This window comes from Eretmochelys imbricata, chromosome 18, assembly GCF_965152235.1.
Source record: "Eretmochelys imbricata isolate rEreImb1 chromosome 18, rEreImb1.hap1, whole genome shotgun sequence".
Lineage (NCBI taxonomy): Eukaryota > Metazoa > Chordata > Testudines > Cheloniidae > Eretmochelys > Eretmochelys imbricata.
The window spans coordinates 7,002,142-7,017,820 of NC_135589.1; the positions used below are offsets into that span (position 1 = coordinate 7,002,142).

Here is a 15,679-nt window from a genome sequence, read left to right on the forward strand (position 1 = left end):
CAGTGGAGAAAAAAACATGCCCTGGATGAGTCTCCTTGGAAAAAACCCCTTGTGTGGGGCACAGTCACTGTGCTCAATCACCTGCACATCTGTTTTGTTTCACAACGGATCCAATCAAAGGAGTCAGCAGCTGATTTTGGCAGGGGAAGGAAGTGGGTTTTCAGCGAACGAAAGGCAAGACTAATAAGGCCATTTGTTGTTCAGCTGTGCTCTGGGTATTTCCCCCCCACCCAGTGCTGCAAGATCTGCAGCTCCTGACTCTTGTGTGAGTCTCAGCTGTGGGTTAAAATGGCACAAGAGAATCAGGAGCTAATACAGTGGGTTCAGAGGGCCCCACCTGCAGCAGAACCAGCACAGATCTGCTTTGTGGGGGTGGTGGGATGGGACAGGGTTTGCGGCTGCCTGTACACTGTTTGTTTGGAGATGGCCAGTGCAGATGATCCACCACCAGGTAGCTCATTCAGTTCTTCCCTCCCTGCCAAAGGGAGGCACACTAGTGCTGGGGGTGGGGGGATCTTCCCCCAGGTCCTAGATTGGAGTAGTGACCATGGGGTGGCTCAACTCCTGCTCTGTGGCTTTGGGCAGAGGGGAAGGGAACGCCATCCTCTCTCACCCTGATGAAATTGCTCAAGGCCTTGCCTAGTTATTGCGGGAAGGGACTGGGTCTGTAAGACATGCTAACCATCTTTGTTTTAATGCACAATGGGGAGGGAGGCTGCCCGCAAGGCTCCAATCTCCGATACACCCTCGTTCTCCTCCCCACGGCCATTTCATCCCCGCTGCCCTGGGAGCATTCAAGCCCTATCAGCTCCAGCAAAGCTCAGTTTCACTCCAAGAGGCTAATTCCCTCGCATCTCTTTTTCATGCTGCGGGGGGGAAAAAGTGTGTGGGGCTAAATTGTGCCAGCTGGAAAATGAGATTGGTGAGATAGAAGGGGGATTAGGTGAGGCTTCAAAGCACAAGATTGGAATATAATATGTTAGCACTCCCAAGGCTGAAATTGCTTCTCTAAATACTAAGGAAAGAATTTATCAAGGGGGGCAGAGATAAGTAGTTGCCTGGCTTATTTGTAAAGAAGATGGTCAATGTGCTATTCCCATCCTGCATGACGACTCCAGGACTGCTTGTACTCATTTGAGGCATGGTAAATGATATATTTCAACGCATTTGAAAGCGATTAACCTTCTCAGAGTGGACACATAGCAAAGGGAGCCGCTTGTGTTAGTTCTGTGGCACCTTGCTCTCTTCTCCAGTTACCAGCTGCGCCGAGAGATGGGCCTGCCGCCATTGGCTTGGGATCCAAACCGCCCCCCATGAACTCAGATCTGGGCACCTTCTGTAGAACAAATAGGAATCCAACCACCGAGCAAGAAGTAATGGCTGTGGAAAGCTCCCTGCTTGACCCCTCCCTATGCCATAGCATTGCTAGATGCCGACAAGGATTTTGCCTGCCCTCAGCTGGAGCTGTCTGTGGCAATCTCTGGATGGATCTGGCTGTGGAAGGTGGGTCACAGGGGTCAGAGCTCCACAGAAGGACACTGAGAGGCAGGGGGATACCATTTTTATAACAGAACCAGAATACCTATATGAATAATAAAAAAAAAAAGACACCGGCCTCCAGCATGTAAAGCCTGGGGATGGCTCTCAACCAGATGCCTTGCATTCAAGCCCTTCTCTGCACACACAGCTGCCTGTTCTCTACTCTAGCTCCCCAGGTTAGAGTCCCTGCTTTGATGGGAACCTTTCCCAGCCTAACTTCTGGAGAGCTGGCCCTTTACATTCAGCAGCGATAAGCTCTGAAAACAACCTCGTGGCAGCTGGCTGCATCCTCCGTCCTGCTCCAGGTCCAGTGGGTAAGTGACTCCTAGTAGGTTGTCCTTTCCTCTCCTTATGAAGGGGATGCCGCACATTTGCAGGGGCACAAAAAAGCCCTTGGCCTCAAATAAGCAGGATCAAGGAATCCCTGGAATGGTGGCAAGAAAACATGACTGTGGCCTCTCAATTTAAATAGATATTAGGGCTATCCCATGACCCCCTCGATCTGGGATGCCTCGGCAGGAGAGCTGGGGATGTTCCCTCCCCTTCTAGCTTAAAGGTCAGCTGGAGAAATCAGAATGTTTCTGTGAAGCAGAAGAGGAGCTGGTCCCTGGACCAGGAAGGATTTAGCAGAAAGGATGATTCATGGGACATCTCCCTTGATGGCTTGATCCTGCCATAAGTGCAGGAGATTGGATTAGAGGACCTCTCGAGGTCCTTTCCAGTCCTACAATTCTGATTCTTTACTAAACTATGACCTATAACTTAAAAGCCTCAGCAAGCTGGAAGTGGACACAGGGGCATAGTTACCTCTCTCTGCACAGCAAATAAATGGTATTAAAAACTCATCTTGTAGCAATTTGTTCCAGAGTCTCCCTGCCAGCCTCCGCGGTTTCTCTTCTACGCATTTCCTCTACTTCTTTGAAATAGAAAATACTGGGGCCACATTCTCTGTTGTGCTTTTGGGAGTCCAGTGAAATCCATATAGCTTCACGGTCACAGTGCAGAGGAGAATTTGGCTCTTGGTTCTTAGCAAAACTGTTTGAAAAATTTTAGACGGAAACAGTTTTCCATCAGGAAAAGCGGTTTCAGCAAAATCAAAATGTTTCATGGAAACGTGTCGATTTCAATGAATTTTCCAAATTGAAACAATTCAAAATTGAAATCGAGTGTTTCATTCGGCCTTTCTTGTTTCAGTTCACTTTGACTTTTATATTATAAAACATTGATTATGATATGTTATATTTAAAAGATTATATTTAATATCACATATATTTAAGATTGTATACATTTAATATTATAATAGGTTTTGTCATTGTCAAAACAAAATAAATTAAAATCCGAGAATCTAACTACCAATACAGATTTAGCATAAAGAGCTATTTGAGATTGAGGCTTGGAAACAATCAGACAGGTTTTCTGGTCACAGGGAAAGCAGGAAATGTTGACACCATGTGAACTACCCTTACAGAATTATGTTCTTTCACACTGGGAATTTGAGCTGGGAGCAGCCTTTGGAGAAAGGTCTAAACAGATCTTAAACCCAGAATTGGGTTAAGCATCAGATTCCTCTTTGTAGAGATAAAGCACAATACAACACCAGACTATGGGGGAAATAACCAAGTGCTTTCACAGGGCCCAGTCCTGTTTCAGGATCCATGACACAGACCCCTGAAGTCCATGGGACTCTAGGCTAGGCAGATCCCAGCCCTCACTCAAGCAAATTCCTGTAGTCTTCAAAGGGAGTTTGCATGTACAGGGGGCCTCAAGATTTGGCTCCTATTCTTTTGTCACCTGGCCTAGAAGATGCTCATTGATAACCACAAGCCTCTCCCTCTGCCAGGAGACAATACAAGAGAGACCAAACATGTCTGCAAAACAGATAGGCTGCTCTTACCAGAATCTCTTTGATGGGAAAGTCTTTCAGGCCCCCATCTCTGGGAGAGTCCAGAACCACAGGGAAGCATTTGTGAGGAGCATGTACGTAGCCAAACTCAATTTCATCCTGTCCAAGTGAGAAAAGCCATCTATTACATACAGGCAGATGGAGAAGAATTATCCCTCTCTAGTAACACGCTCATACTCAGCTAGGATGGCCACCTTTTCAAAAGGCAAAAGCAGGACGCAAGCAGGAGCCCCGCCCCCATCCATGGCCCCACCCTCACTCCTCCTCTTCCCCTGAGACCCCACCCCCTGGCCAGGCAGGTGGAACTGGGTCGGGAAAGAGTTTCCCAGGGAGCACGGGCTGCTGTGGGGAGCCCTGAAGTCCCAGACTCTCCACCTGTCCTGGGCAGGGGGCCGGGGTGCTTGACAGCAGCCCCCAGCCTGTGTCCCCACCCCGCCTGGGCATGCCACCCAAGGCAGGTGGAGGGTCTGGGACTCCAGGGCCGCCCACAGTGGCCTGGCTTCCGTGGGCAGCTCTTACTACTGCCTGGCACCGGCTTCTGGCCTGGCCAGGGGCAGGGCCTTGGGGGAGGAGCGGGGGGGGCCTCATCGTGAGGGGGGGCTAAGGCCCACCTCAGTTCCCCACCCCACCAGGAAGAGGCTGGCACTACCCCTGAGCCTTGGGCAGGCATGGAGCGGTGCCGCAGGGAATCCGGGACAAATGCCGTCCTGGAGTCATTCAACCCAGGACCTGGACTAGAACTCAGCATTTTGGGACTGTCCCACCCAATTCGGGATGGGTGGGCACCCTATACTCAGCACTGACTGAGGCCCAGATCCTCAGAGGTATTTAGGCACCGAACTTCCACGGATGTCAATAGGAATTAGGCAGCTAGTTACTGTGGAGGATGTGGGCCTGAGGGCCTTTCACCCAAGCTCCTGTTGGCAACTATCGGCCCCATTTTACAGATGGGGAGAGGGGTGCAGAGAAGGGAAGAGTTACGTTTTCACAAGCATCCGCTCATTTGGGGGTCCTCAACGTGTGGAGACAACTAGTGTCTGATTTGTAGAAGCGGCGCACCCCCAGTTCCAGCCAGCTGGTTTGTGCAAGCCTTCCTCCCCACTTGGATAGTGCCCCTCAATCCAGCCCTGCAGCACCCTGAACAGATCTGCCAGTAAGCCTCTGTTAGGATTCAGAGCCCCCTCCCCCATCCCCAGAGTGCCCCACCCAAAGCAGAGATGATCCCAGTAAGCTCCCTGGGGCAGGGACCATCTTTGTGTTCAGTGTTTGTACACCACTAGCATAACGGGGCCCTGTCCACCAGTGGGGCGCCAAGAAGCTACAGTAATGCCAAAAGGAACTGACCATCATCAAGTGAAGCTTTGTACTTTATACGATTCAGTCTCTGGTCAGCTGGCCCTTTAAGGGATTGGGGATCAGCTGCATCCGTGCCAGGCTTTGCCCAGCTTCCCAGGTGATGGGCACGAGTTTAGGGGATCACATGACAAGGATGTCATGTGATTGAACTAGGTCTGCTGGGAGGTATTAGGAAGGGGAGCGAGGCCAAGGAGACGGTGAGGCTGCTGGGAAGAGAGCAGATGAGAACACGCTGGAGCTCCCATGGGAGAGAGAGACCTGCAAGGAGCTGAAGGTGAGAAGCCCCGGCTAGGAGGGCTGCAAAGGAATGAGTCTGGAGGGAGAGCGCTAAGGAAGGGGAAACGGAGGCAGTGTCTGAAGCCAGACTGGGCAAGTCTTGCCATGGAGACTAACACAAACCAACTTCATTTAACAACGGCTTTTGGCTGGCAGGTTCTAACACTGGAATTGTTTAATGTACTAAAGGAAGGAAGAGTCTTTGTATCATCCGCCATCTCCCACGCCACCTCACCTGCATCCAGCGGTCTCCACGATTCACATACCCAAAGCAGACCTTCAGGTCGCAACTGGCTTTGCTCACTAAGCTCTTCACCGCCTTCAGGAAAAGATAATTATCCTTCACACTGTGAAAACAAAGGGAAAGGGGAAGACATTGGAAGAGGAGGCGGGGCGGGGGGGGGGGGAGCTCACAGAAAGGAGAGGGGGCCGAAAATTACATTCCTCGTCCCAGGCCTCAGAAGTGAATTGTCCCTGGCAAATATACCCTTCCAAACTCTTACTGGGATGGGCACGGAAGCTGGGAGTTAAATACTGTCAGTGGTGACATGTATGGATCTGGCCACAGCTATGAGGCTAGGCTGCTGTTGGCAGCATATTGCTGAGCTGGGTTCCAACGGATGGGTTTAGATTTTGGGCTGGGAACTCTGCCATACTGGGACGATCTATGGGATGAGAAAACCTGCCTTGCAGTGATGGATTCAAAGAGCTCTATCTGTTTAGCATAAAAAAGAGAAGATTAAGGGGATGACTTTTTGATCTATGAGTATTACTAGCTGATCACAAGTCAGATTTCAGCCACTGGATCGTGTTATACCTTTTCTTGTCTAGATTTCACTCCTACATAGACCTGTTCTTGAGAGAGGACACATCAAGATTTTCAATATTTCAAGTTGCTTTCAGGTGAAAACTCATTTCCTACTGAAAACATGTGACGTTTGAAATCTCACACATTTTTGAATGGGACTACGGTTATTGTCACCAAAAATGCCACACACAAAGAGTTCTGGGCTGGGAATGGCCCTGGAACATTTCAGAACATTTCTGATATTTGCACAGCTCCAGTCATAACCACACCCAGATTCCTTACCAGGTGGACACGACAGTAGGTTTATGGACCAACCATGCCAGTATTTCTAACCTCCTTTTGACTTTATATAGTCAATTGAGTGGATCATCCCTGGTGTAACTCAACTTCAGTGGAATTGCAGCAGGAAATGTTGGAAAAAGCAGGAAAGCATGAGGTCCAGTAGCTTTGCCTTAGTGGATAGATCCTCAGAATAAGAAATTGCTGTGCAATACTTTGTACTCGAGCTCCCATCATGAGTGTTCCTTAACTGTGGACTGGAGCTCCCATCATCCTTCACTTTTAATCAGCTGGTTGAGCCTGGCCATCCTGACTCTCAATACTTAATCGATTAACAATCAATGGGACTGCTCTCAGCTCAAGTCTTTAGAAGGTTGGGTTTCTAATAGGTATATAGACAGGCACAGGGCAACAAAATCTGTTGGCCTGCACCATGCCCTGCAATCATTCGTGTCCCAAGAGATGCCAGCAACAAGCTGGCACGTGTACAGGGAGGCCTCTTCACTGGCTCTTTACCTGCATACAAAAACGTTCACTGGTGCCAAGGTGTTTGGAGTCATTATCCAGGGAGCAACTCGGAAAACTACCGTGTCTGTGAAAATCGGAGCCCGTGGAATCCCCTGGAGGGGAAGCAGAACATTGCACACAATCAGCACATTCATAGGGCTGCAAAGCTCAATAGTAACAACGCATGGGTGGGTGAACAGAAAGGGTAGACAATGGATGTATAGGCCGGCGTCCCTTCAGCCGCAGGTAAAACCGGCAGCTGAACAGGTCAACCAAGATTTGCTGAGCGCTGAACTCTTACTCCCAGAGTTGAGAGACATCTGCTAGGGATAGGTTCAGAGTAATTCACTCAACCCCACCTCGGCACAGTGAGATGAGACACCCTTCCAACCCTGAGGAGTCAATGGGCCAGATCCGCAGCTGGTGTAAATTGGCACAGCTCTATTGGCTTCCACAGGGCTACACTGATTTACACGAGGTGCAGATCTGGCCTTTGGACTATCTCAGACCGTTCTCCATTGCTCCTTTGGACCCTATCTCCAGGAACCATGGAGTAACTGTGGAAATTGTCCTAACATAACCTGGAAGTTGGAAGGGTCAGTGTAGCCATAAAGCAAAAGCAGTGGAGAGCTGAATGACTGAGATGAGGACACGAGATGTGCTGTGAGGCGAAGAGATGCAGGGATGTCATGGGTACCCTTTTAATTTGGGATCTTATGTTGCATTGTAGGAATTCCTTACTCCATAGGTGGCTGCTTAATTGTGTTATGGAGCTACAGTACGCTCTGCACGGATATTGTCTGGGTACTGAGATTCCAGGGAAGCGCACATTTCTCGGGATATATTTCCCAGGTCCAGCTGGCTTGCAGCACCTCAGATTTGCCCAAATTGGAATGTAGGCAGTGGAATTTAGGATGTAGATATGGTTTAAAACAATGGAATTTAGGGATGTAAATATCGTTTAAAAAGTTAACCGTTTAAATGACTACAAATATTTTGTTTAAATGATTAACCGATTAAAGAGCCGGCTGGCGCAGCTCGGGCCAGGGCCGATCCGGCCGGCTGGTGCTGCTCCAGCTGGTGCAGCTGGGGCTGGCAGCTGGGGCTGCTCCAGCTGACGCAGGGCTGCTGGGGTTGGCGGGCTGGCCAGCCCAGGGGTTAACAGTTAAGGCAGGTTAACCGGTAAAACTAATGCTTACCTGTTAACAGGTTAACCAGTTAACATTTTACATCCCTAGTGGAATTAACCTCACGCTTCTCTACTAACTTCCTGACAGAAAGACACCCATGATTGCTGTGTTCTGTAAACCCAATTCTGTGAGCAGTGAGGTCATAGAATCGTAGAAGATTAGGGTTGGAAGGGACCTCAGGAGACCATCTAGTCCACTCCCCTGCTCAAAGCACAACCAACCCCAACTAAATCATCCCAGACAGGTCCTAGCAGGGAGATCACAGAGCCAACCCCCTATGCATGTCATATTACATGCATCGGCACACTCTGGTCTCAGAGAAAGGCTGAGCCTCTCAGCGGTAGGTCGGTGGTCTGTGTCTCCATAATATTCAGCTCACTCTAAACCACCAGAAACCAGGTGCAGCATGCTCCAAAAAGACACTGACAACTTAAAACACGAAAAGGACTTTGAAATAAATATCTCAGGCCCGGGCCAATTTAACGCTGGCACATTAGATGTGCTAAGTGACGTGTTGAGCTTTAACATCACCAGCTCCTTCTTCTGTTACATAACAGCTCTAATGGGGAAGACGATGGCTCGCACCAGCTTCTAGCTGGACCCCGTTGGGGAAGACCCCAGATTAACCTGAATGCCTGTAATTCTCAAAGGGAGAGGTGGGAGGAGTTTACTACTGGGGTGCAGCCCCAGGAGAGAGAGGTTATATATCTCCCTCCACGCCTGTCGCAACCCCACTGAGACATGGAACATTAAATCCCTTGTGGGCTTGGCATGGATCATCATTCCCTCTAAAACAGAAACACTCACACAGCAGAGCATTAAGAACCGGTGCAGGCTCCACTTCCCACCACAGATTTCGTTATGTTACATTTACACATTTAGCCCTTTGCTTTGCGGAGACATTATTTGCTTTGCCCAGGTGAGAATTTAGTGCTGAAGGACACAGCAGCCATGGAGACTGAAAACCTGATTCGTGCCCACCTTGTGTCGTCACTTACCCTCGTGCAAAGTGTCTGCAGAACTCTGCCACTGGTGTGAGGATGCAGAGAATTCTTGGGGGCTGATTCTGAACTCACTCACGCCAGTTTTGCACTGGCAAGACTCCAGTGGAAGTGCTCCTGATTTACCCGGGGGGGCAGTGGTCAGAATCAAACCCTGATTTGGTAGCATTTTGCATCTGCTTTATCTGGGGGATAAATGATGATACATGGTGCAAGGCCGTGGTCTAAAGTGATAAACACAAGCTGTCCACCCCATGTGCTTTAACGCTCAGTTGGAATGATCACTTCAAGGCTGGGATACCAGCGACTTCATGTCTATGGCTCATTCGCGCCTTGGCCTCTCTGGTGAGTCTGCCAGTGAGGGAGCCAACCGGTGCCAACTATGGTGACATATGTGATATGGAGTCTATTCATGAAAAACTGAACTGAGACCCACCAAACTCACTTCATATGAGACTGAAAAGTCTGCGTAACACCTTTCAGGCCTTACCGACCTGGACTAGATTTGAAGGAGCAACCTACATGCTAAAGACTCCATATCGCCTTACTGATTCCTTGAGACATCCAGTCCCCATGCAATGATTATTGTAAGACAAGAGTGGCACAAAAGCACATCTGGAAGGAAATGTAATTCACAAACATCCCTGGGTTTAGCACATTTGACCTATTCTTGGGCTTCCAATAGTTACTGAAATAAATTAATCTCCCAGATGTCAGCTGAGTTACCTAAGGATGCATCATGCCAGTCGACTGATATTTCACAGCTTGCTATGTCCGTAGTGTTGCTAAACCCATGCAATTAAACATCCTGTTCCCAGGTGACATCATGCCCTCCCCTCCCTACCATGCCCAACAACCTCAGTTAATGACTCTAGAAGGCTGATGTTGATGGAGACCAGCCCAGAGAAGGTGTCATCTGGGAAGTGGAGACCCTCCACGAAGAACTCCAGCTCTGCAGATCCACCTGTGTATTTCACCATATGATACAGCTTTCTCCTACCCAAAACATGGATGTAACGCTGACCAAAGAAGGGATCTAGAAGAAAAAAGGGTGTTGGGGAGAAGGAATGTTTAGAAAAATGGGACTTTCCTGTAGCACATTCTCTCTAGCTATGTAATTTTGTGGGGCTCCCTTCCCCTCTCACCCTTAAGGGGTCCATGCTTGCATCTTTAGTTCTATGGCCCACATGACAAAACTCTGGGGATCACTGGTGGCTCCAGGCCATAATTTGAGACCAGTTGTTACTCCTGAAGGAATTCTGCACCACTGCAGACACAAAGAATTCATGTCCCCACAGATTTTTTTTTCTCTGCAGAATATAGATTCTACTGGAGAGATGCTGCAGTTACACTTTTCGTCCAGCAGAGGCCGCTGTGGTGCCAGAGGCGAGGGCAGCCAGCCAGCAGAGAGGCTGCAGTCCTCACAGTGGGGCCAGGTGAGGAGGCACGGGACAGATAGAGTGGGGCACACAGGGCTGCTGGGGGATCATGCAATGGGGTTCAGAAGGGCTAGTGGGGAGACACACTGGGGCGTGGGGTCGAGCTATTGAGGTGACAGCATTGAGCCAGGGACTGAATGGAAGGGGGGCTGCAGAGCCACATGGGGACAGGGAGGTGGGGATGCAGGACCACGTGAGGACAGGGGTAGATGTGCCATACTGAATGGGAAAGGCTAGGGGTCTGCCAGGGTCTGCATGGGGGAGGCTCCTCACCTCCCTAACAATTCCCCCCCCCGCCAAAAAAAAACACCCTGTTCCATACTTCTCCCACCCACACCCAACAACCCTCCAGGTTCACTCTCAGGCTTCTTTCCAGCAATTACTTCCTTCTCCCTCAGCTCCTCCATTACCCCGACTCCCCCAAGCCTTTGCACTGCTTCTGAGGGGTGCAGGAAATACGTTTCTGTATTGTAGTTTAAATGAATTCAAAGTTCTGTATTAATATGCCTAGTAAGAAATCTATTTGTCAAAAAAACATTTCCTGAATCTTTCTTTTTGTCTGTATTGTTACAGACATACTGGCTGACAGGTATTTTGAAATAATTGAAACTGGCGTGATTATACTGTGTTATTTTGACAAATAAAATATGCAGAATTTTAAAATACTGTGCGCAGAATTTTTAATTTTATGGAGCAGAATTCCCGCAGGAGTAAATCACTGTGCTCCACAGATACAAGCGGAGACTGTCGCTAGTCTTTTAAATAGCCAGTTAATAAGTCAATTAAGTGGAGGGGTTATGAGCCCAAGTATCCAGCACTCCAGACCAGTGCACTGTCATTTGAGCTAAGGGAATGGCTCCACTCAATCTTGCCAAGCCAGGTTCTTAGATTTCAGTCCCAGAAAGGCAGGACTCTCCGCACACTGGAGAGCTGTGGCGTGATCATGTGCTGACAAGCTGCAGCCCATACAGAGGTTTTCCTATAAGCTTCAGAGAACGATTTTTGTTTAAACCCGTGTCTCTGTTTTAGCTGTTCTTTCAGCATTGCGGCTGCCAGGTTTTTAGAGGCACTTTGTGTTCTAGGGTTTTGATTGTGCTCTGTGGCCTCTTGAAGGCAGGATCAAAGCCGCATCCCAGCGAGGTTTCAGGCTTGGTCCCAGATGACACCACAAAATTCAGCTTTAGAGCCTCCTCTTGCCCAAGAGAAGCCGCTGTGGCTACTCCTTAATTCACTGCCACCAGGGCGTGCATTTTGTCCTTTCAGGTATTTAGGATAATACTCTTATAGCATCACTGAGTTTGAGGCCAGAAGGGACTGCCAGATCAGCTGGTCTGTTCTGTCTATCACAGGCCATCAGCCCCACCCAGCATCCGGACACTGAACCAAACCATGGTGAGCCAGTTAAGGAATCTTGGACTGAGCTCTAGAGAGTGGAAAAATGGCCCTGTGGTTAAGGCACTGCCCCTAGAGTTGGGTGAATTTTTTTCGGGGAATACATTATTCACCAAAAAATGCACCTTCAGGCCACCTTGAAACATTTTGTTTTCAAAACGATACATTTCAACACAACATTGCATTTAGAAATGCAGCTAGATTTAATGAACAAACACAGAAAAGGAGTACAAACGCCCTCGGCTGAAACAAAATGTTTCGTTCAACCCAAAACAATTTTGGGGGAGAGGGGTTGGGTTCGGCCACCAAATCAGAAAAAAATCAGTGATTTGCCCAGCTCCACTCAGGTGCTCTGGGATCAAATCCCAGTTCTGCCACAGCTTCACTGTGTGTCCTGGGAAGAATCACTTCACCTCTCGGTTTGCCATCATTAAAACAGGAATAATAATCCTCTCTTTTGGGCCAGCGGCTAACTCATTACATGTGTACCCCAGCACAGTGGCCTTACCTTAAAGCAAATAAAAATGATAATAAAGATTGGGTAAATCCCATGTCCCAGAAAGGGTGCTTAAAAAACGCGAGTTTAAGAGCAACGAGCCAGCCTTGAAAACACTGTAGCTTTCCTTTCATGTATTATATTATTACATTGTTTTGAAAGGATTCCAATGCACATGGAAGAAACTCAACACCCTGCGAAACACCTGTACCAGCTTCACTCCCTGTCTGAATGACTCAGAAGCATCAGAGAATTTGAGGTCAGGCAGGATGAGCATTTCAAACACAATGCATGTGTCCTGGCTTAACGGACGGGCACTGGCTTCCTAGCAAGGTCCCAATGAACGAAAGCTGTGAGAAGGAAGCAGCCTGGCCTTGTGGCTAGAGCCCTAGCCTAGCACTCGGGAGACCTGAGCTCTCATCCTGGCTTTTTCACAGACTTGTATGTTGTGTCCCCTCTCTGTGCCTCAGTTTTTCCATCTGTAAAAGAGCGATATTCATCCTGACCTTCTTTGTAAAGCACTTTAAAATCTGCGCATGAAAACGTGCTACCTAAAAGCTAGGGATTATCCTGGCAAGACTTTTTCCCGGCAATGATTTTCTAAAAGCCTCTTTGCTTTGATTATTTCTCCCAATCTAATAAAATTTCATCTGGGTGATACAGCTTGTGGCAGGTAAAGATCTGGTAGCTAAGTCTCTCTTTGGCTGTTAACTGGAACCCAACCATAGGCAGGCACTGATTTTTTTTTTTTTTAAATCAGCCCAAAGCCCAAGTCAAATATGCTCTGGCATCTGCAACTGACTGCACTGCCCTGGTATGAACGGCCAGCTCTGGGAGAAACATTAGGCCAAAGGCACTTGCCAGAGATGCTAACGGCCCTGCTCTCTGTAACATGAGGTATTTAATTAATGTCCAGAGAGAGAACACAGTGCTCACATCAATGGGAGCTCGCAGGGGAATCAGAGTGGAATTTTGGCAAGGGAGTGGGATCAACTCATCACTCATTCATTCGTTCCCTGGCAGCTCTCAATGGGGGGCAGGTAGTTGGCCTGGTGGATGCTGGCTTTGCATTGCACTGAGCTAAGGCAGAACACATCCCTGGGGGGAAAGGCCTCACCATTTCACAGCTCCAATAGGAAGTGAAGGTCGTTGGCAGCTTTAAGCATAGCACGCCCGGTGGGCATTGCCCCGTCTGTGTGACTATGGGAGATACATTCATGTCGCCACAGGATTGCTCATCGAATGATAAGGTACTAGCACAGGTAAAGCTGTGTGGGTGGTGCCTTATGCTAAGATCCACTCAATTCTCCTAAGCTAAGCGGCACAGGGCCTGGTTGTTCAAGTAGGTGGGAGACTGCCCAGCAACACCCAAAGGCTATAGCAGGGGTGGCCAAACTTTCTGAGCTGCATATGATAATCTTCAGAAGTTCAAGTGCTGGGAGTGCCTACTGGGGCTTCAGACCTGTGGGGTGTGCCTGCCTGGGTTCTCACCCTGCAGCAGGATGGTGGGGCAAGGGATTCTGCCCCGAGCCCCAGCAGGTAGCTCCCGTGGGGCAGAAGTGCCAAGACCGCTCTCTCCATTGGGCAGAAGATCCTAGCCCCACCACCGTACGGCAGAAGCCCCGAGCTCCCCACCGACACTGGTAGTTGGAGGAGTGGGGGGCTCCGCGAGCTGCACTTTACCTGTAAAAGAGCCGCATGTGGCTTGTGAGCTGCAGTTTGGCCACCCTGGGCTATAGCAAAGCATGCTGGGTATTCAGCGGGAATCAACAGCGCACACACGCTTCCCTTAGAAGACAAACAAAACCATCCAAGAATAAACCTAATACAAACCTGGTCACCTCAAGGACCCCATAACCTGATTCTGAGTCCATTCCTCCGTCCGTCTATCCCCATTGCCTGTTACTACCCCTAATGGTTTGTCTTGTGATCACCTTAGGCTGGGACACGGTCAGTGCGTCTCCTTGCTGTGTAAAGCACCATGCAGACGTGTAAAGCACCATTCACAAGTGTGAAATAACAAGATCAACTTGGCGTGGTGAGGATTCCGGCACAGCCGTGCTATGGCTTGAGATTACAGGGTACGAGCAGTGGGGTGGGGGGGAATCCTACACAGACCTTCACCATGTCTGTTCTCAGCAGTGTTATCCCTAGGCCCTCACTTTCATTGAGGGTGAACTCCACCCTCAGGGAAAGCAGACATGAGATCCCAGGAAACAAAACATCTTGTGCTAGTTTTGCTCCCAATATGTCAGATGGAGACCGAGAGAGGAAGGGTCTGTTCCCAAACTCCACCCACAAACGGAGAGAAGTCAGATAGCTTTGCTACATTAACGAGCGGGGAAACTCGTAAACGTCAGCACTGCTTGGCTCATCATAACGCTTCAGAGTCAACACCCCATTGGGAGGGAGGAGGCAGTTCGCACTTCCCAGAACGGTTGTTTCTGTCACATCTCTTTGAGACAGGCACATCTCTAGTATCGGACAGACAGCATCGCTTCAGGGTCCATATTGGGAAAGCTATCTTTGCAACTATAAAGCTAGAAGCCTAGGGCCGCAGCCTAGTCTGTCCAAGGACTCCAAGGACTCCTAATTGATACCAGCCCGAGCAAGATCAGGTATTCTTTTACATGACAGTAAACTTTAAATTCTGGGGGAAATGCTGGAGCCAACAGAGAAGTGCTGGAACAGTGAACTACTGCCCGCTGGGTGAGTGATTCCCAAAGGGTCAATTGTTTTAGTGGGAGGGATGTGCATGGAAACCTTCAACAAAGCACATACAAGAAACAAGAGAAAAGGAAAAGAAGAGTTTGCAGCACCAGAGAGGGATAAAAAGCATCATGAAACAGGGGGGAGGGGAAGAGAAAGAAAAGAGGAACCACTTACTCTCCACATAAAAGACTCCTACTTTGTCAGAGTCAGACATAGGAATGTAGAGAACCATTTCATACCCAGCAGGCAGCCTTTGGGGGCCTTCGGTTCTCAAGATCATCCGAGACATGTCCCGCAAATCTAAAAAACAACAACAAAGGCAAATGAAGGCAGGACATCGGATACAGCATTCTCACCGCTTCCGTGGTTATTAAAGTTATCAGCTAACAACTGTGTGTGGCAAATTAATGAACAAGAAACATATGGAGGTGGGTGCCTGGGTCAGACTGGGAAAACCAGAGCACCTTCCCTAGGTGATCCATGAAAAGACCAATGGCAAAGGGCAGTTGCAGACACCCAAAGTTTCAGAGAATTCACAAACCGATTGCTTCTGCGCAGAGGACTCTGGAGAGAAAGGCGGTGATCACGCTGCTGTGTGCATCCCATCCCTGGTTTAGAGACGCATGGTCACACAGGCGACCATCCTGCTGCCAAGCCCCAGAATGAAGGATGAGAACCACACGGGGCAGACCAATCTCTTTAGCCTGGGCAACAGCTCCATTGCCTTAGTGTCATAATTCAGCATTTCTGATGCAAACAGCTGCCAGTAATAAGAGAGAGA

General features: G+C 48.9%; 1 protein-coding gene across 1 annotated transcript in view; it reads right to left on the reverse strand.

The window, feature by feature from the left end:
* The window catches only part of LOC144276815 (protein-arginine deiminase type-2-like), a 71,839-nt gene that overhangs the window by 18,506 nt on the left and 37,654 nt on the right, over positions 1–15,679 (reverse strand). Inside the window, exons 6-10 of the mRNA XM_077837171.1 lie at positions 15,073–15,198; positions 9,717–9,895; positions 6,678–6,781; positions 5,310–5,421; positions 3,434–3,541 (exon numbers count right to left, since the gene is read on the reverse strand). Coding sequence (XP_077693297.1) covers positions 3,434–3,541; positions 5,310–5,421; positions 6,678–6,781; positions 9,717–9,895; positions 15,073–15,198 — 629 coding nt within the window. The remainder of the gene's footprint in view (positions 1–3,433; positions 3,542–5,309; positions 5,422–6,677; positions 6,782–9,716; positions 9,896–15,072; positions 15,199–15,679) is intronic.